General features: G+C 45.2%; 1 protein-coding gene across 5 annotated transcripts in view; it reads right to left on the reverse strand.

Annotated features, from left to right (window-relative positions):
* The window catches only part of ARHGEF6 (Rac/Cdc42 guanine nucleotide exchange factor 6), a 36,658-nt gene extending 18,954 nt beyond the window's left edge, over positions 1 to 17,704 (reverse strand). For 3 of the 5 annotated variants that reach the window (XM_057384933.1, XM_057384930.1, XM_057384929.1), the window contains exons 1-6: positions 17,513 to 17,704; positions 16,465 to 16,548; positions 8,651 to 8,735; positions 3,937 to 4,064; positions 3,327 to 3,528; positions 727 to 797 (exon numbers count right to left, since the gene is read on the reverse strand). In XM_057384933.1, the coding sequence (XP_057240916.1) occupies positions 727 to 797; positions 3,327 to 3,528; positions 3,937 to 4,064; positions 8,651 to 8,735; positions 16,465 to 16,548; positions 17,513 to 17,677 (735 nt within the window). In that variant the 5' untranslated portion in view covers positions 17,678 to 17,704. Of the gene's footprint in view, positions 1 to 726; positions 798 to 3,326; positions 3,529 to 3,936; positions 4,065 to 6,600; positions 7,567 to 8,650; positions 8,736 to 11,612; positions 11,733 to 16,464; positions 16,549 to 17,512 lie in introns of those variants that run through there. The other 2 variants (XM_057384932.1, XM_057384931.1) reach the window with 2 other exon arrangements.
* Between the last annotated feature and the right edge of the window lie 2,463 nt (positions 17,705 to 20,167).

Below are 20,167 nucleotides of genomic sequence, written 5' to 3' on the forward strand. Positions count from 1 at the left end.
TTCTGCTTTGCTTTGCTTAAAATATATTTAGACATGCTGATGTGCAGGATTCAGCTCCAGCACTGAGCACCAGGGGTGCTCACATGAGGCATCTTCACTCTCTTAAACCACAGRTTTCACTTCAGCTTAGACATTGGGCAAAGGTGCCTGCCCCTGCTTTTCCAGACCTCCTCAGTCTGCAGCAAGACGCAGAGGAGGGGATGTTTCCGCACAGTTCATGGCCTGGCAGGCTGTGAACCTGTTCCAAAGCCAAGCCCAGTTACAAAGCTGGGCCGTGAGGTGTGGTAGCTGCTCATTCTCCGAGGGCTGCAGCTGCTGGCAGAGGCACAGAACAGACACCTCAGGGTGCCATATTTCCAGCCAAACCCAAGAAAGGGACCACAGCCCTGATTTGGCTTGCTTATACCATGACATTATCTCCCCAACTTTATCAACAGGAGATACAGTGCCTTATCCCCCCACTTTTGTCTGAAAGCTGCCACCTCAGCTTAATTACCTCAGTTGTCTACTGCAAGTCTCTACTTTTGACATCTTGCAGCCACTTCCATTTGTGGCTTATTGTCTCAACAGCCTTGAATCAAGGGAATAGAAACAGCTGCATTTAAACACAGAGTCACATCCCCAATTGTTACAAATTGCTTCAATGATTTTTAAGGGAAGGAGCCAATTCAGAAGACTAATAACATGCTACTTATTGAAATGTATGATCAGCACTTTAAAACTTACCACAGGGTAATAATTCTTTGTCAACTGAGTATTTTCTAGCCCTTTTAATGCTTTGGGAGAGAGTGGTTTATCTGCACAAAAAAAACCAACATGAATAAATTACAGTGCACAGCTCTCATTATTCCATCAGGAAAAGACACTGCCATATCATGTCCAGCACACATAACTTCACCCCAGTGAACACAAAACTTCAATTGCAGGGTTTGTTTCCCTGTTTTGCAAAAAAAATGGGATTAAACCAGCGGCACGCATGACGCCGACAGCAGTCAAGCAAGTCACACCAGAAGCTTCATGCAGCCTCTGCCAGCAAACATCCAGGTTTGCTCCAAAATCCCTGGCAGCAGCCCAGTATCTGACTGGCCCACTAAATTTGGGTTTAAAACTGGGTGTCTGTCAGAAATGATAGGCACTGTGTTTTTTTCCAGGTGATTCACAAGGCACTTGAAGTCAACCCCAGCCAATATGCTGAACTCCAATCCCTGCAGTCACTTGTGATGCAAAATCCTTCTCTCAATGGAGGTGGATTTAAATGAAAAGCTCCCATAAACCTGGAAGTCCATTCTCATTCCGCATTTGGTAAATCCCTTTGGATGCCTCCAGCATTGTACATGTGGGCACACCAACGCATGCACAAGTCCCTGCTACATTTTTCCTTCCCTAGAGAAGCCCCTTCCCTCCCAGCAGCATGGCTTTCCCAGGAACACAATCACTCTCCGGACTGGGACAAGCAGGCAGTGCAAGGCTGCCCCAGCCCTGGCCACACCACACGTACTGAAGCGGTTCTGTGCCACGCAGAACAGCCAGGCTCTCCTGTCTCACTGACAGCAGGGAAGAAGCTTGAAATTGATAAATTTAGCCCTTGGAAGCTGCAGCTTGATCCACTGTCTAATTATTGCCCTTGTGGTGCTTCCTGTCTCTTCTAGCTGAGAGCTCTGTGCTTCATCTGAAGACTCAGAGGAGCTCAGCTCCACAAAGTTATTTCACAGAACTGCAGAATATTTCCACCTAAAGGACACACCTAGGATGCAGCAGAAGTATGGACAGGTTTCACGTGGCTGAAAAACAAGTAACTCCATATAGAGTGACAAGTCTAACACTGTGGCGGTGGGAAAAGCAGTTCCCTGCCATGTGCAGCCCCAGCAGCACTCCCAGGTCGGGGAGGATTTACTGATGGTCCTTCATTCCTCACTTGCAATATGGCCACATCTCCTGAGCATGTAGACACCAGGGCAATGAACCCTCCTGTCACGTGAAATGGTGCTGAGAGAGGATCTGACAGAAAAGTTCTGCAGACAGAAAAATATGATGGGCTCTTAYGTCAGGATACATGGGAGACTGGCCCTTCACTTCAGTCATTTGCTGTCATTTCATGCAGCTCCAATCTGATTTTCCTTATAGGATTCAAGTTTGCTCTCCTTTGTTTAAAACATCTTTCTTCTCCCCTCACCGAGGTAATTAGTAATTCCTGAGTTGTGCCAGACAAGCCTTCAATCCCCGCTGCAACGTCCTGCTACAGCTCAGATATCATTTCCCAGAAGGAAACAGTGGGAGACGTGCTATCCTAACAACCTTTTTATTCCATTTAGTATTAAATAAAACCTGACCTAATTCCGAGCACTAAATCATCATTTTTTTTTCTTCCCTCCTTTGCTTTATTTTTGCGAGTATGGGAGCAAGGATGTCAAATAGGGGCTGCACATTTTGCAGCTGCTTTGCATACCCCTGCTGGCATCCCAGTGTTTGAGGCCAGAGCAGATTCTGAGCCACAGAACCAAGACCAAGCACACGATTGGTCTCTGTCTATGGTAAGTCTTCAAGGCACACTGAGGAGTTAAGTTGCATTTTATAAAAAGCCAGTTAACTCTCACAAAAAGGCCTGRGCAGAAGTGAGCTGCTTGAATGGATGTGTAATGCCATAGAGCAGCTGGCCAGGGGCTTCACATCATCACCACGCCATGTCTGGGTACGGCCACATCACAAAAAACGTTAAGGACACTCAAGACAAAGCTCAATAAGGCAGATGTCATCAAATGGATTATCTCTTCCCTCTTCTTTTCTGAATATCACAGCAGAAACATCTGGGGAAAAATGTACTCTGTGAAATCAGCCATAAGTATGGACCAAAAGTGGGACTGCATGCCCTTTGACCATGCAGTTTTTGTTGGATTCCACACCATGACAGTGAGCGTCCATTCCACTGATGCCTAAAAAGCCAGGATCAAACACAAATACATTGCCTGACCAAGCTCTCTAACAAAAAGCTTCTTCTGTGTTCAGATGCTGGAATAACCGATGGCTCCCCAGGACAAAGGAGACCCACATCCATCTCTGTCTTCATCTTCTGACAATATCCCTGCTTCCATGCTGCTGGCACTTGGGGGGAGCAACAGAAAGGAGCAGTGTGATGGGAAAGGGGTGAAGCAGCTCTCAAGCAACTCATCCAAAAGACTACGCTTTACCCTTCAATTCATCTTGCCATTAGCCAGGCTGCCTGAAGCACACAAACAGTCCTTAATAAATAGCAATTTCCCTAAGGCATGAGGGTCCTCACTGCATTATGCCACTGTCATTCAATCAGCCCTTGAAAGCAATTTGCTTACCAGTGGATTTAATTTCTCTGACATAGTTGCTTGGGAACCAGCCTGTTTTTCCATTTAAGGTCCCTTCCCACCAGCCCCCTTCTTCAACCCGGGTGACATAAATAATGTCTCCTTTGTTAACAGAGAGTTCATCCTCATTGGTCTGCTTAAAATTGAACCTGGCCTTTACCACCAGCTGATGACTGCCATTCTCGGTCATCTCCTAAGGAAAGAAAGGTGGAAAAACATCAGTAAACAGTCAACACAGAGCAGAAACCACTAGGACAAGCTATTGTTCTCCTCTGTTGTGACAGCTGTTTTTTCAGTATTCCTCTGTGTAGGCAATAGCAGCTTGCTGTTGTGTAAACACTCCCTCCTGAGGACCACAACGTCCCTCCCAAGCATGAATTTAGTTTCCCAGCGCAATGGGTGCAGATAAGAATCACTCTCCTCATGTCACATAGAGGAACACTGCAGTCTGGAGAAGCTGCGAGACTCTCTCCAACTGAGGCAGCAAACCTAGGATGGAGATCAGGAGAGAACAACCTCTAGTGTTGACCTAGAGGTGCCAATCACACTCCTCTACCCCCAAGGCCATCAAACCCATGAATACAAATTAAATAAAGGGTACCACAGGCTTGGACTGCCTCCGTAAAGCCCTCGCTGACTGGGAAGCTGTGCCGTTGGAGTCACTCTGGGGGTCTCCAGTCACAGAGTTAAGAGAGGACAGATGTGAACATGGCCCTTTTGACGGATGATCTGAAGAAGCAAAACAACATCTGAGTTTTACCCAACTGTCCACCATCCCTCCACATCACAGCAAAGAAAAGTGTAAAGCCCATAAAGAAAACAGAAACAGGGCACAACAGTTCAAAGAGCATCTGTGAGAGCAAGACAGTAAGTGTGAGGCATCTGCAGCACAGCAACACCGAGTCAGCAGTGAGGATGGTTTTCTGGGCTGGGATAACCCTTCTGTCATGGAAGAAGTTGAACTGCATCCCGAGGCACTCCTAGATTGTGCCAGTTCTGCAGCCACACACCCAGTTGCAGTATTTCTTTAAAGTTCCCCTTAAAACTGTAGAAAAGTAGAATAATAATCAGCCCAGTGATGCCCCACTGGGAATGTTTCTGCAATCCAAGTACGCAATGTTGAAGGTGTGTCAAAGTTTAGCTCTCCAGTGAATGCTCTTAGGTCACCTCTACAGCTGCTGTGGGGGCTACACTGCCGAGTGGGGAGGAATGCTGAACAGTTGGTCAACACAATCACTCCTCTATTGAGAGGAGTCCTTCTGGGTTCATTATCCAGCGGAAAGAGGTTTGGCACTATTTTGATTGCTGTTCATGGACTGCTGCCATTAGTCGTGAGAGAGGGGTTCAAGCCATGCCAAGGAAGGAGAGGAGTGTCATCCCCAGTCATCCCAACAGCTCTTGGAGCTGCCTCCTTCACACTCCTTCAGAGTTTCTTGCTTTGCAAACCAGTCTCTAGGCTTGTTCCTGTCCCCACCTGATACTGGAAGCAATGCTGCTGCTCTGACACATCTGTTTTCATTGACTAGTGATTTGTTTCTATATTAATACTGAAAAARGTTGTCAGAAGTCAAAAAGTTTCCTGGTCACAACTGTGCAGAGACTGAGTCAGTAGCCTTGCTGCTAAGAGCAGTCCTAGCTCCGGCAGGACCTGGCAGCGCTCAGCCCCAGAATCCTGCTTGATGCTGCTGAGGGGTAAAAACATGGGATTCAAGCCACCCAGTAATTTCCAGTACTTCTCTGCTACTGTACCCAGCACCACACTGAGGGACACCACTCTAATCACCTTCTTTCTATGTCCCATGGTGCTCAAAAGACACAACGGCCGATATTATCATTTCAGTAATCTGTGAAGGACTTTTGAGATTGGTCTTATAGCTTCTCTTCAGATTTTAGGACATTTCTGCATTCAAGAGCTGCAGTTTTCCATCTGCTGTGGGGACCTCGCATGGCCATGGACCTCAAAAGCAGAACAGAGAAGAGCAGTCTGCAGGAATCCCTGTGCTGGGTGTGCAAGCGCCTGGACCATGTGTGGAGTTCTGCCCAGAAAACAGTGCAAGAGAAGGTGATGCAGCCATGAAGTGTATGCAGAAATCACAAAAGACAAATTCCAAGGCTGCTTTTCCTCCACTCTCCTCCAGTCTGAATATTGGCATGGMAAATTCAGTCTGAAAGGGAAGTTTGGTGGGCGTTACAGGAACTCAGCTGGGCTTTTATTCTCCCCTGAGGATTTTTGTTTTGATAGAAAAACACCTCATCCTTAGATTGGACCTGGAACAACACAAACCATGAACGCTTGGGGAAGGGACTTGCTTTGTCTCTCTCCTACCTCTTGCACCATGGGGACCAGGCTTCCAGGTGCTGCAGCTTTACAAACCCAGCCATGTCATACCCATGCACCAGTGTAGCCAGCCCATGCTCCAGCGATGCACAACATCCACAGTAAACCTTGTGTGATGTCAGTGAGTCAGTTTTCTCTCTTGCCCTGCYCGTTACACAACTGCCTGACAACTGTATGGTGAATTCTCAGCTCCCTGGGCTGCAGCAACCGCAAAACCCCTCTCCATGGAAAACCCACTTTGCCAACAGACTGGGTTTTTGTCTCTGAAGCATCCCGATATTTGAACAGGAGTGGTTTGGCTGCTCCTGGTGACTCACAGGCCAGGGGGGTGGTCAGCTGCCAGGGTGAATTATTCTTCCCCCGATTCCTTCTGAAAGGGAGGACACAATCCATGAGTCCAGACTTTGGTTATTCAAGTCATCAGACACAGTCCCATAGAAATGACTCAGTTACTGTAGATTTTATGGTTCTCCCTGCCCCTCCCAATCTTCCAAAGTTTTTATAAATATCTACGGCAACCTAGAAACAAATGTAAAACTGACTTTGACAGTTTGGCAGGGAAGTGTGTAATTTATATTGCATCATGACAGCGTCGCATTTTATGCCTGGTCCAGCACAGAACACTGCTGCCATATGTTGCTTAAACTATGGTTAAAATAGCTGGGTTTTCTGTTCACATTCCTGCGCTATTTTTGGCAGATGAGCCTTGTCTGATCCAACACAGCTGGTTTTCCTCTCCTCTTACAGATAAAAGCATCAAGCACTGTATTGCTGTGTTTTGATGGACAGCTGCTGAACTATGAGTTTATCTGCTACAAACAATTCCTCAGTTATTTGCATAAAAAGATCCATGAAGACACAAGGATTTGGACTTCAAATGGGTGCTCAGAAACACATTCCCACAGTGTTTCCTTAGCTGACACCTACTTCCCTCTGCCTCCAACCAGGATGTTGGGATGAAGCAGTGCTGGGGTGTTGGGATGTGCAGGCATGCCAGAGTCTTGGCCAAAGCAGCAACTGCAGCAGCAGGTACCAGGCTTATCCTCATGCTTCAGGATGCTTCAGCCCGTGGCCTCTGGCAAGATGGACAAACCAGACCATCTGCAGTGACAGTTTGTAGGACACAGGCTCCTGCTCCTCAGGAACTTGGCCAAGCCACCAAAAAGCAAACATTTTAGACTTGTATTTATTTTACCCCGTACTGTACCCAAGGGTGCTCTCTGCCTGAGCAGCTAATTATACCGCAGGCATTGCGCTTTTTAACATTTAAACTCAGAAAAAGTATGTTCAAGTAGATTTTTGCCATGAAACCAAGAGACTCTCAGATTCTCTACAGTTCCATCAGTAATATATGATAGGAACTATTCTCCACAAGTGTCCTGTCCCAGGCTGAGCTGGCACACGGGTGGTTGGAAGAATGGAGTTGGGACAGTAAATGAGGGAACTGATGTGTGAATCACATTGCAGCCTGGCCACCCCATCAACACACACCCCATCAAACCCCATCAGCCCAGTAACAGGTAAGGACAGAGGCAGGAAAGAATCTCTCTCTTTTTGCTTTCAGAAAAATGAAACAACTATCAATGACAACAGCAGCAGTTGCAGAGGTTGCTCCCGGTCGAAGTAACCTACATTTTATATCCCCCATCACACTGAACTGCAAAAGCTTCTACCCAGGGTCAGCAGGTGCTGTCGGTAATGGGGTGGTTAGAGGCTGGGAGGAGATGGTGTGCTGAGGCTGAACTCCCATTCCTACACTTCTACGGAGTAAGCTATTCACAGAGCTGAGTCCTGGCTGCAGAACAGCAGCCTCAGAACCTGAATTTCTTCAGAGCAGTATTATACAAACAGACACACACGTGTGTGTGCAAATCGTAAGGGTGTGTGTACAAATATATACTATTACTGTATATTACATATTATTATTATTATTATTAGATATTATTATATATGTTGATGCACAAATATGCATAATTTATACACCAGTTTACCAGTTTATATAATGTATAGGCAAAATGCAGTAAGCCAAAAGGAAAACCTTTGCATAAGAGGAAAATAATGAGTTTTCATTTTGAAATTTCCTCCTTTAAATCACCTCACATGTAACCTTCAACAGGGAAACTGAATTCTTCTCCAAGTGCTGGACTTCAGTGCATACCCAGGAGTCTGTCCTAATTCACCTGTATGACAAGAGGCTGTGAACTCTTCCCAGCTCCAGGCAGACCTGTTCATCTCGTCAGAAAATAATCCTGATCCCCTCACCCCTCTCTGGARCACCACGGTGCCATCATCCCCCTGTTTAACTTCTCCTTTCACAGCCTATGCTACTGAATCTCAATTTTAAGCAACCTATAGGGAACAGCTACATATCTGGGATGGAATCAAGATGAGTTGATTTGTTTTGCTTCAGCACCTACTCCTGCTCCCAGTGATGCAGGATAAGCCATCAGTTTGATTCCCAGACTCGGGAGCCTACTCCATGGAACCAGGGAGAGGAGAGAGAGAAAAACATCAATACAATTGACTGAGCAACTCGCAACAACATTTGTTTTGACATTCAGTAAAGATGTTATGCAGATGGAGCCACTTTTCTCTTTGCCTTTAAAACACACTACTTAAAATCTGATATTTGCATTTTGGGAGGTGCATGCTCATTTATATTGAGCATCCCTTACGCTGACCTACTTTGAAGTCCCTTATTACTGTCAAAAATGAGCAGAGGTCCCTCAGTGCAAAGAAATAATTGAGCTCTGCAGAGTGTACACAGCAACTCTGAAATGTCACATTTTAATTCAGAGTTGGTTGGAGCCTGAAATGTCAATCCCACCATCCACCATTAGCCATCAGTGCAGCCAGCCCAATTTGACAAACCTCGAGAAATCATCCTAAACTAGGAATTAGCAAAAAATTAAAAACCAGCCCTGGCTGCACAAAGAAATCGTTTGAAAGAACAACAGAAGAACCCCTTTTTTCTTACCTTCAGTGGCTTTATTTACAGCTCTTAATGTGTTCAGGACCTTGGAGAACTGATCTCCGGTGTACAAATCATGTGGATCAAACACCTGTGAAAGACGAACTCATTTAGTCGAGCCCAAAACATCTCACGCTGGCTGCTGGAGCCACCCACGATACTGGAGGGTGACAGTGAGGATTAGGCAGCCCCTATGTCTCTACAGAGCTGACAAGTCCCGTATCATTTACAACCAGAGAATTCCTGGGGCACCACAGGCAGGCAGTGTGGGAAGGGCAGGGGACCCAGCAGCATTTGGAGTTCAATGCTGGGTACAGGGAAGGAAGGAATCAGTGCTGACTGCAGAGCAGTGATTCCTCTGAAAATCACTGAGAAGGTTATTGCTGCCCTTGAGGGAAGAAAGATTTTGTTGCTATTTTTGTTGTCAAAAGCTGAGGAGATTGAGGCTGTTCATACAGATCTATGTATAAACACACAGAGCAGAATTAACACACATGGAATTTTCTGCTATTGCAATATGGCATATATAATACATTTATGCATTTTTACAGGAAGACATACCCAGTTATCTTATATACAAAAATTTCACCCTGAAGAATTTGGTGTCGCTGATCCTCAATGGCAAAACAGAAATACATAGTCAGCAAGGGCTTATTTTTCGTGACTGATAACCTGAACCTGGTACACTTCAGAATTCACCACCCTACGGTGAGGGGCAATTCAAGTCTCCAAAACACTGCAACCCTCCCTAACACCTGAAAAATACAGACGTACAAATCCTACCATTAATGAAGCAAAGATAAGAGTACTAAAAGTCCATTATTGGTACCACCACAACACCATCTGCTAACTCCCAAACACACATTATCTTGCAAATGGAGACTGCATACAGACAAATCCAATGCACGGGAAAGATTATTTTAAAGCTCTCCTGGCAGACACCATCTAATTACAAACATTTCCAATGCACTGAAGAGTGTATTCTGCTAAACAAGGGCACGAGTCTTAAATACCTTTAGGCTAGTATTGCCCTTTAAAACAGCCCTTTCTTGCTTTCCACACAGAGCTCCTTGAGTACGCTTGGCATATTTCAAATAGGAAGGGGACTGGCCGCTCCCACAGCCCTGGATGCTTGCGGCACCTCCTCCTCTTMACAGACACGCCAGAGCAGCACCGAAGCCCAACAGAGACAGGGCAATGACTGCTCTTGGTTGAGAATGTATTTTAAAATTTACTCAGCTACTCAATATTGAGAGACAGGCTTTACCCTAAAGAAATTTAATCCATGCTTAGCGAGCGGACAGCCTGCTGTCATTATAAATATTAAAACCTGCAGCTCCACAGCTCTGATCGCATCTACTGCTCTGCACATTCCAGGGACATACCCACCTACCCTGGGCTGTTTCTGAGCTGACCTGTTGCCTGCACCCACTTGTGTTTGCGCCTTTGGACCATGCAGGTCCCATTCCCCCTGCCAGCTGGTGCATGAACCAGTGTACCTGCCCTGTAGTTGCAGGCAGTGCTATCCGAGCGTTTCCTCCAGCCTTAAGTAGCGACATTCCCATCTCCGTGGAAAGGGAGACGCGGTAACAGAGAGCATGGGCGTGCGCTGACCCYGTTGGCAGCTGCTGGAGAATGGGATGTTACAGTTGCACAAGAGTAAAGTAAACAGCTGGGCTGAGATGTTTGCATGCATCTCTCTGTTGTGTCATTTTCTCAGCCATACCCTTTCTCTTCCACTTCAGTAATTACAGAATAATAAAGTCCTGACTTGAAATAATGCCCTTTTTTTTTCCCCTAAGGAGCAAAGTAGTAAAATACATCCCAAATCCTTCAATGCAGAGAATAATGCTGTAAGCTCAGTCATCAGGCTGACAAAGTCCAGATGAAAATGGTGAGGAGAAAGATATGCAAAAAGTCCTAGCACAAAAGCAAGTAACATTTATAACTTCTTCATGGGGAAATTGTCTGGAATAGCTACAGTGGAACAGTGGCTATGTGGAAAACTCTTGTGGGTCAGCTACTGTAATGTAAATATTCTCTGCAGCTTGTTCAAGAATAAATTCCTCATACAGAGAAGTCCTCACTTGTGAACTAAAAATTTTTTTTCCAGCATAATTTATCGATAATTCCATTCATAACTAAAAGACAAGCTGCAGCTAGAAGACAAATAGAGGCAGAAAAGGCTTTTTCGCTTCTCATGGAAGATCAGGTGGATGTAACTAAAGCCGTATTTAAATCTACACCCGTCATTTGAGAATCTCCATTAAAACGCAATTCTGACTTCCAGAATCAAAGACTGCAGCTCCCTTCGGCGAAACGCTCCCGCTGTTTGGTCAAGCACCGCACCGGGAGAGAGAAGCCCCGCACTGCCGCACCGTCAGSCTCCGCCAAAGGCAGCGAGGGGATAGGAGCCGGCGCTTCGCGACCAGAAAAGCGCTCGGCTATTCGAGAAGGACGAAAGCCAAACCCGGGTGCGGCTAGCAAGTTATCAGCACCCAAAATTCCAGTCCCGCGAAGGGAAGAGCAGAAAAGTTAAGGAAAGCCGGGTTGTGTTTCGAGTCCGAGCTGTCCGCAGTTGGACAGCCCCCAGCAAACACGCAGCTGGGTGCCAAGCCCGAAGCCCTGCGCGGCCACGACCCCTCCCAAACCCGAGGACGGGGGATGAAGCCGCCCGTCTCTCCGTGATGCGGCGCTTCGGGTGCTCGCTGACCCGGCTGCTCCCCTCGGACCTGCCTCTGCCTCCAGCGGGAGTGGCGGCCGGGCCGCAGCTCCGTCGGCACCGGCGAGACGGAGCCTGGCGGACGGCGGGAGCGCAGCACCGCGCCGGCTCCGGACCCTCCGCTGCGGTGCCGCGCTGCCGTCACCCCCTTCAGTGGGGACACCCGTGGGGGTGCCCGGAGACACCCCCGAGCAGCGCCTGGGACACACGCGGGGACCCCCGAGGATGGAGGCGATGGGTACTCACGGCGACGGGCGGGCGGGCGCGCAGCCCCGGGGCATGGCGGCGGCGCGGGCGGTGCTGCGGGGCGGCCGCTGCGGCTCTGACCCGGAGCCGAATCGCGGCGCGGGGAAGGGAAGAGAAGGGAAGAGAAGGGGAGGGAAGGGGAAGTGACAGGCGGCGCCGCCCCGCTCCGCGGCGGCCCTGGGCCCGGCCGTGCGGCCGCAGCTCCCTCCGCTGGCTGCGGGATGGAGGCACCGGGCAGCGCCGGGAGAGAGGGAGGAGGACGGAAAAGGGGAAAGGGACATAGGAAATGGAAGAAGAGAAAGGCCGGGGGAGGGGGAGGGGGGGGGTGTGTTGTGCAGAAAGCGAAAGGGGAAAGGGAAAGGGGAGCGGGAAAAAGTCAGGGAGAGGAGGAGAAGGGAAAAGCGGGGAGGGAAAGGGAAGTAGTGAATTAGGAGAAAGGGGGAAGGCAAGGGAAAAGGAAAAGAGGAAAAGAAAGGGGAAATAAAAGAAAGAAAAAGGAGTAATGAAAAAGAAGAAAGGGGGAAAGAATGGAGAAAATTAAAGGGGAAAAAAGGAGGAAAAGAAGAATTTAAAAGACAGAAAAGGATGGGATAAGGGAGGAATATCCATGCCATTGGAACAGTTGCAGCAGGTTTGCAACACTGGGAAGAGAAACACAGCAGAAGGGCCCATAGATGAGGCAAAATTCAGTTGAGGCAGTGAGATCTCAGAGATGACGTGTCCTCTGCTGCCTGTGCCCATCTGTTTGGGGAACATTCTCCTGCAGGGAATAGGAAAATCCTTAGACAAGATTAAGAACACCGGTAGGCTGCAGAATGGACAGGGAATGGAGCACTGCACTGATACCCAGGGTGAAATGTAAGTCCCCATGCAGGGACACTCCACACACCTTGAGCCAGGGGTCTCTGGGACACTGGGTCACTCTGAATTCAGACAAACCCATTACCCATTGCTTGTGCTGGTCGGTGCTGGGCAGGAGCTCTCATTTCTGACGTTATCCAGCTAGGAGGTAATGTCACTTTGGAATGCAGCCAAAGCAGAGCAGGTTTTGGGAGTGCATGGATAGGGACTCAAGAGGGTGATGATTTCTCATCTGCTCTCCCACACCTTCAGTCCAGATACCTCCARCAGCACAAATACTCTCTGTGCTGCCCATGATGGTAATGACCCTCTGCAAACCTTCTGTACAGCCAGATATAGCTGTGTATAGCACTATGATCAATACAGCTATTGATTTATTTCACAGATGCTGTTCTTAGTTTACAAAATTCAGACCTTGACAGAAGTTTTGTAGTTGTATTAGCAATAAAATGCTGCTGCTGAATGAAGTTCTTGTGCTTCTTCAGCAGTAAATGATGCTTAGCTATTGAGCTGCTGTTGTTAAATGCACAATGGTGTCAAGAGCAAAGCAAACAGTTCCCATTTGTATCTTCAAGAACATGCTAGGCCAGGAGCTTTCTATGATTTTTCTTTTTCCTCATCATCTCTTCCCTGTCTCTTCTACACTAGACTCCACCTGGCTGTCAGGGCAGAACCCTTTATGACTTTCCACCTCAATCCACCTGCATCCAGTGGATGCAGTGCTCACTCACTGGAGCAGCTCTTGGGTCAGATACACAGCTCAGATGTTTAAGCCACAGTGTAAATGAACCACATTCAGGATTTCTGTACTGTTCCTCAGTCCAAACCATGAAAGAATCCTCTAAGGAGACTTAAGGAAACTTCAATTAAGTGCCCTTCAAAGGTCTTTTGCCTAGTCCTTTGTCTCAGCAGAGCTGTGTTGACAGACGTTCTTATAACTTGGATCAAATTCTTGCACTGAAAAGCAGTTCGAAAGTTTTGGACACTGTTGCATTGTTTCACCTCATTACAGCACCTGCCTGGTTAGAAGGATGGGGTGATTCCCCTGCTTGCCATCTCTTTTAGGACTAACACATGAAAGAGCAAAAGATCGCAGGCTTCAGTCCTGGGCTGAAGCTAAGGAACAGTTTGGTCATTTATACTCTGTCATGAGGTGGATTCTTCCAGCTCACACGTCCAGCCTGTAGAATAGCTTCAACTTAACAGAGCCAGCTCAGAGCAGGACGGTCACAGAGTGTCCTTTTATCCCTATGTCCAAATATTTCACTGCTCCTGTAAAACGGGAGAAGTTGCTGTTTGCCTTACTGTGTTTTTCTGCCACTTCCTGAGTTATCAGGACAACAAAGGGTAGGAGGGAAGTGCATGTGTGTAGCTCTGCAGCAGTAACCTCTATGCATTCCGTCCTACCGGGAAAGAGTGGCAAAGCAGTATCTGTTCAGTGGAAGGCAGCACTTCAGTTTCCACCAAAAGCTGCTGGAAACCCTACCTTCCACAACGACCACCTTTCTGGCACACTGGCAACACCCATGGTGTATTCCATGGCTGCGCATAAACATCCAGGACAAAAGCAAATGGAAGGCAGATTACAATTATGCCAGGATGGGATGCTAATGTCATGTTTGAGATTCCCCAGGATGAGGCCCTTTTATGTAAGTCAGCATTCAGAAGAGAAGTTGTGAACTCCCATTTTCTTAAAAACATCGTCTTTTGCTCACATCTGCAACAGGAATAGAATATTTTACCCCAACACACCTTTCTCAGCCTCAAGACAGAAGAGGCTCAGGTCCTGTCCCAGACCACTTCTTCATATCTAAGGAACAAGAGTTCCCTGTGGCATTTGGAGGGCAGAATTTGAGAGAATCATCAGGGTTTGATTGCTGAGTCCATGGTTTGGGTAAGCAGCAGGATGGCTGTCAGGGAATTCAAATGTATTAAGTCCAGACCTTTCCTGATGTTAACCTTTTCTGAGGTCTGCTGCTGGAGAACAGATTCCCTATCCTGTGCTCATCTTCCTTTTACCTAATACCTGATCACTGCAACTTCAGTGCTGACAGATCTTGGAAGCAGAAGGTTCTCTGCCTGTTCTGACGCTCCAGACACGCTTCCAGAGAAATGTGATGAAGAAAACCCCCTCCTAAAGGGCAATGACCCTTTCCAAGGCAAACTAGGCATCAGGCACGAGGGAGGATCACCCGCAGGAATGCTGCTTAAGGCCTCCTTGTCAAGAGGTTCCAAACAGAGCAGCTCTTAGAAGGAACAGATGGCAGAAGCTTTGCCTGGGAGGACTCAGAAAATCTGGCAACATGGAAGAAGTCAGAAGGAAGCATAAGCATTCTGCCTGTGCCATGTCTTGCCCACCATCTCAGCTGTCCTACCTCAAGCCTTCTTCTGCATGAGGCTACAGAAAGGAACCAGGAAGAAGCAAAATTCAGTCTTGACTTGGTGTTCTGCTATGACAATATTTGGGGGGGGGGGAGGAGAAGTAGTTTTCATTTCACTGCCAAATTTAAACTCAAGCTTGAGAGGTCTGAGGTTTTACCCAGATTTTGAGGTATCCTCTCACAGCGAACAGGAGAGGAGCAACCACATGAGCACAAGGGAAGTTCCTGAAGGCTCAGAATATTTCAAAGAAGAAGTGGGTTATAAATCAGAAGAAAAAAGAAGTCAGAAACCTTGAATTTGTTAATGTCAAGGAAGAAAAGGCACATGGAAGATCAGAGGAACATGTTGCCAGTTTTGAGTATCTGAAAATTGTGGAGTGTGACTGCAATACCGCAGAATAGGCTATCAAAGCTAGATGGCCTCACACGGCAGGTGAGGACTGTTCCCTTGTCCTATCTTATAGCTGTTTAAGATTCCTATTTTTAAAAATACTTTCCACCATAACCATTTTTTATTAGTTTGCAAAGAGGAAAATAAATACTCTGAAAAATGGAGGAAATCACATGGCCAGTACCAGAAGATTGGCAGCAACTGATTTCTGATGTGATAGGCCTTTAGGTATTACAAATATATGAATGTCTGTGTACACACACACACACAAACACACATATATATTCTCTTAAAACTGTGCAGCTGCAGGAGGCCCTGAGAAATGCATTACTGGGCAACAAAAGGCCAGGGAGACAGTTTTGGAATGAGCACATTTTCATGATGCTTATCTAAAAAGCTCTGAAGAGAAGAAAGGCCTTTTGCTTGTTTTGACCTTCAAAGGAAAAATGCAGGAACAGAGCTATTGTGGTTTGGACTTTTCTCACTGTGATGCATGAATACTCTGCACAATGCTCAAGAATGCTTCTGGTGAACTTTGTCTTCAGACTATTTTTTCCACAATCTTGAGCATATTTCAAACAAGACAGTGATGACAGTTACAGGTTTCTTTTCTACTGTAGGAATTTAAGTGTGACACAAAAGTCTTTAAATAATAATGATGGCAAAATTAATTGAACTCTGAAGTGATTCATTTAGACTCTGACTGTGCAAATATGAGCTATGGTTAAGCATAAGAATCTACACAGACAGGATCAGGAACAGCTACTGAAAAGGTGGCTTCATTAGGATTATTTTATGTGCAAGAAACAATTTAATGAGTATTTGGCAGAAACTTACAAAACAGTTGCAAGGAGATGGAAAAACACTGCAGTATTAAGAATACTTCACTTTCCTCTTAAAGCACAGCAAGACCCTGCAATTCCTTCTAATAATGAAAAAATTAAAAACAGGTCCAGGTGAAAGTCTGTTTAGACAGACCTCCTGTTATTKTTGCACGTTTTGTCCAAAAAGATTAGACTCCATTAAACTCACAGTCAATACACTCTGTTTCCAAATTCCCCAGACCAAATATTAAATTAGCCATGCTCTGATTTATTTTATTAATACAAAAGATGAGGAATTGATACCGACTTTTCCTCTCTGATACCTGACTTTCTTTCAGAAGGCTGATCAATCTGGCATGTTGCAACAATAAAAGAAAGGATCTAAGTCAACTTACCTCCACTTTCAGGAGTGTGCAGCCTTTCAAGAACTCTTGAATATTATTGATGCAATCAGCTTCATTTTTAGGCTCCAGACAATACTAAAGAAAGAAAATCCACTGATCTTATTGCAATGTCTGTGTTGAGAAGGCCTGCATGAATATTGACATGTGCGTTCTATACTGAATTAGGGAAGCTTCTTCAGGGGGTGGGTGGGGGTGGCAGGCAAGCTGTCGAAGCAGGAAGAAAGCCACTGGAGGAAGTGATGCACACATAGAAATGGTCGGCGTCTTGTTTTGAATGTCAACATGTGACAGTGCCCTAAGTGACASTGGGAAATTGATGACCTTTAACAACCCACTACCCCGAACCACATGTAAGAAAAAGATAAGGACCTAGCAAAACCGATTCCTGCTTGACGAAAGGCTCCTGTTTTATAGGGTGGAGAACCTCTTGTGGTTTATTTTTGGAGCGGGGGGGGGTTAAGCTTCTCTTCTGTTCTCCCACCTCTGGATTGTGAATGGATTGTCAATACATGCCTTGTCTAACTGTTAACAGGAGGCATTCATATGGCTTCACTACCAATGGATCTGCTGGTCTTGGAACAGACCAAATGGCAGAGATGCAAGGGTTATTGTTTATTCTTGTCCTGATCTGCTTCTCAGTGCATTTCCTAACAAAGCATTTTGTAGTAAGTTTGGAATATATTTCCACTTGTAATTAATGATACTTATGTAAATATACATACACTGCATATCCTTCTATTCAAAACCAAGATATTCTGATCTCTGGTAGGCCCAGTATTTCCTGCCACTGACTTGGACATGTGTTAGTCAGCCAACTGCAACCTTGCTCGTTTTTTTCATGGACGTAGAAAAAAATCAAAGAACTAAAGCTACAATCATACTTTGCTCTCAATTAGAAATGTACATGTAAACCATTCCTCTCTTTGTAGCTCCTTGCTTCTCTTACTCATGGAAGTAACTAGGCCTCAGAATGCCCAGGGCAGTGTTTCACTGAGCAGGGCTTTGTCTCAGGCTAGCAAAAGACATCAGAAAGCATTACCTTTTCTGCAGATCCCGGAAGAAGCCGATTAATGAGTTTACAAAGCACAGTTCCATCTTTCAGAGAACTTTTCAGGAACTTCTCTGGATCATCTACTATTTTCTTAGGGGAATGTAAGACTCCTAGTGAAATAAGCCACGTTACAATCTGTTCTTCTGGGTTCATGGCGGAGAGTTCTGCTTGCCAGTGCTGTTCTCCAGTGTAACAGAGTACTGGAACCCACATCCGTGATTACATCTTCCTGCTGCAGCTCAAGTGTGAAACTACTTTTTTTTTTTTTCTTTTTCTCTTCGCTTGGCACAGAAACCAAATCTTAGGAACCAAAAGTAGTTACTCTAAGGCAAAATCTGCTGTTAAAATAGTTTCTAGCACTTAGTAGGACACAGGGAAAGCAGATCTGTTAACCACATCTTTGCAAAATTAATGATATCATAAGTATTTTATACTAATAGCTATTCCGCCAAAAAATGTCACTAAGGGACTTCTTTCTTGTGACAGCTGGCACCCTTTAACCTGGTAAACTTTGGGTTATTGCCGAAAGAAATAAATTTCTTAATATTGTAAATAACAAGGTATTTTTGGTGTTGAAACAGAACTCACAATGGTGATTTGGAGGAATGTCACACTAAAATAGGTATTTTCAATTTTATGTGGCAAATCCAATTATTAAAACTGCCTTTAACAGTAGTTTTCTATTTCCTATTGTCTGATTTTTGAAAATGGACTTTGATCATACATTTTATGCACACATAATGTTTCAACTACTGTATAGAAGTCCACATACAAATCAAAATAATTATTTAAAACATGGTAATCTCTCAAAAGAATTACCTGGCTAACTTCAAAGAGGTTAGGAATATGAGTCAGCCAAAGCTGAGAATGGAATTCCCAACTATTTTACTTAAGATGTCCCTTTCCACCACTTCAGGATCCACTAAAGGCAGCTTTCCACCCTGCCAAGGGCAGTACTAATCATCATTACTTACCACTGAAGTCAGAAAAGTGCAGTCGTCTTTATAACTGTCCTTTCACCAGCACAGACRGAAAATTAAGCAATTCTGTTGATGATGATGGATTGTAGCAATCCTTAGAGACCAGAACTTCTTGGTTACAATGTTCTGAGTCAATTACTACCCTGAATTTCCTACTTGAAACAGCTCTTTAAAAAAAACCCAGTGCTACCAAACTACTAAAGATTTGAAGGGTATGGAGTAACAGAGCAACAGACGGATAAAGAGCACACAGTAAATGCACATGGATTTGTCTCCACTTTGCTGGTACAATGACTGGTACTGGGACCTACCTCAGGACTATTTTTTTTAGCCCTCAGTAAATCAGAACTGTTCTTTTAGGGTTAGACACCATTTTGACCTTTTCCAGGACTGGGGAATAAGTTCCAGGTCTCTGCTGTATGGAAATATTCATAATACATGGCTGCAGGCACTGTGAACAATACAGGGCTGCAGCTCAATCACAATTCACTGCTCTTTGGTGAGGCACATCTACAACTATCCCTGCATGCGAAGTATTTCAAAATTATGAGTAATTGGCAGTTTAGCTGTTTTTCCAGTTGTCATGAGCACTACCATTTTGCAGAAGGGAACACAGTCTCCACTTCCATTACTCTTTTTTCCAGTCTGTAGGTAGCCAACTGCTCATGTTAATTTATCAATGGAGACACCCATTTGGATATAGAAGACACTTCTGTCATGTCATCAGAACACAGCAGTTTCTGATGTAAAGAGAAATACTTTCAACACTGAAAAGTGCACCCATGCTTCACTGAAGTCAGTGTTACAAGAAGCCCGAACACCAAGAGTAGTTCACCCATTTCCTCCTCTAAAGGAAACCTTTGGTATAGATGGGCGAGTATGGTTACATTATTATTTCACATGAAGCTGCTGCAGCCAAGCAGATTTTAATGGCTTCAACTACAACTAAATGAAAATACTTCCTGCATCTTGAACACTTACCAACCGCTTCAAAGACCTGCAGATACAGATATTCAGAAAGCCCAAAAACCTAAGTTTTTGATTAGCACTTCAAGCCCAAGCTTGAAGAAGAACCCATCTTTTAGAAGAACTCATCAAAACAAATTTCAGCTTGTTCGCCCACTCCCATACTGAAATTAATTGTGCGGCAAACCCAGGGTGAAGGTAGAGCCACTAAGTAAGGAACAGTGTCTGGTCTGGTTTTTGGAAAGGCTTCAGCTTTGGTTATTTGCTGACAGCAACATATCAGGTGAATCACTGATCATCTCTTGCAGAGTCAACTTAATTACAAATACTCTTATTTACAGCCTGATTTACATACATGATTTATATTTAGTGATGACAGCTACACCAGTGTTATTGTAAAAGGGGGAGGACTGTCCCATACCCAGCTATCAAGTGACTCTGATAGCACACGCATCAGAACAGCACGGCAAAAGGAGCACGGTCAGGACAGCAGTCACATGTTCAGAAACCAGTTTTGAGTGGTCCTTCTCGAAGTTACACATATTCATTTAATTCACTTTTTTTTTTGTAACACCAATCCTCCAATATGTAACACTAGTAATCTTTACCACCATCCAAGTGTCTCTGAGTAAAACATGTTTTTCTTTTAATTAGCCAAACAAAAAAAACCAACCAAACAAACAAACAAAAAAAACAA

Source organism: Malurus melanocephalus, unplaced genomic scaffold (assembly GCF_030028575.1).
Source record: "Malurus melanocephalus ecotype Western Australia unplaced genomic scaffold, MMel_1.1 scaffold_758, whole genome shotgun sequence".
Taxonomy (NCBI): Eukaryota; Metazoa; Chordata; class Aves; order Passeriformes; family Maluridae; genus Malurus; species Malurus melanocephalus.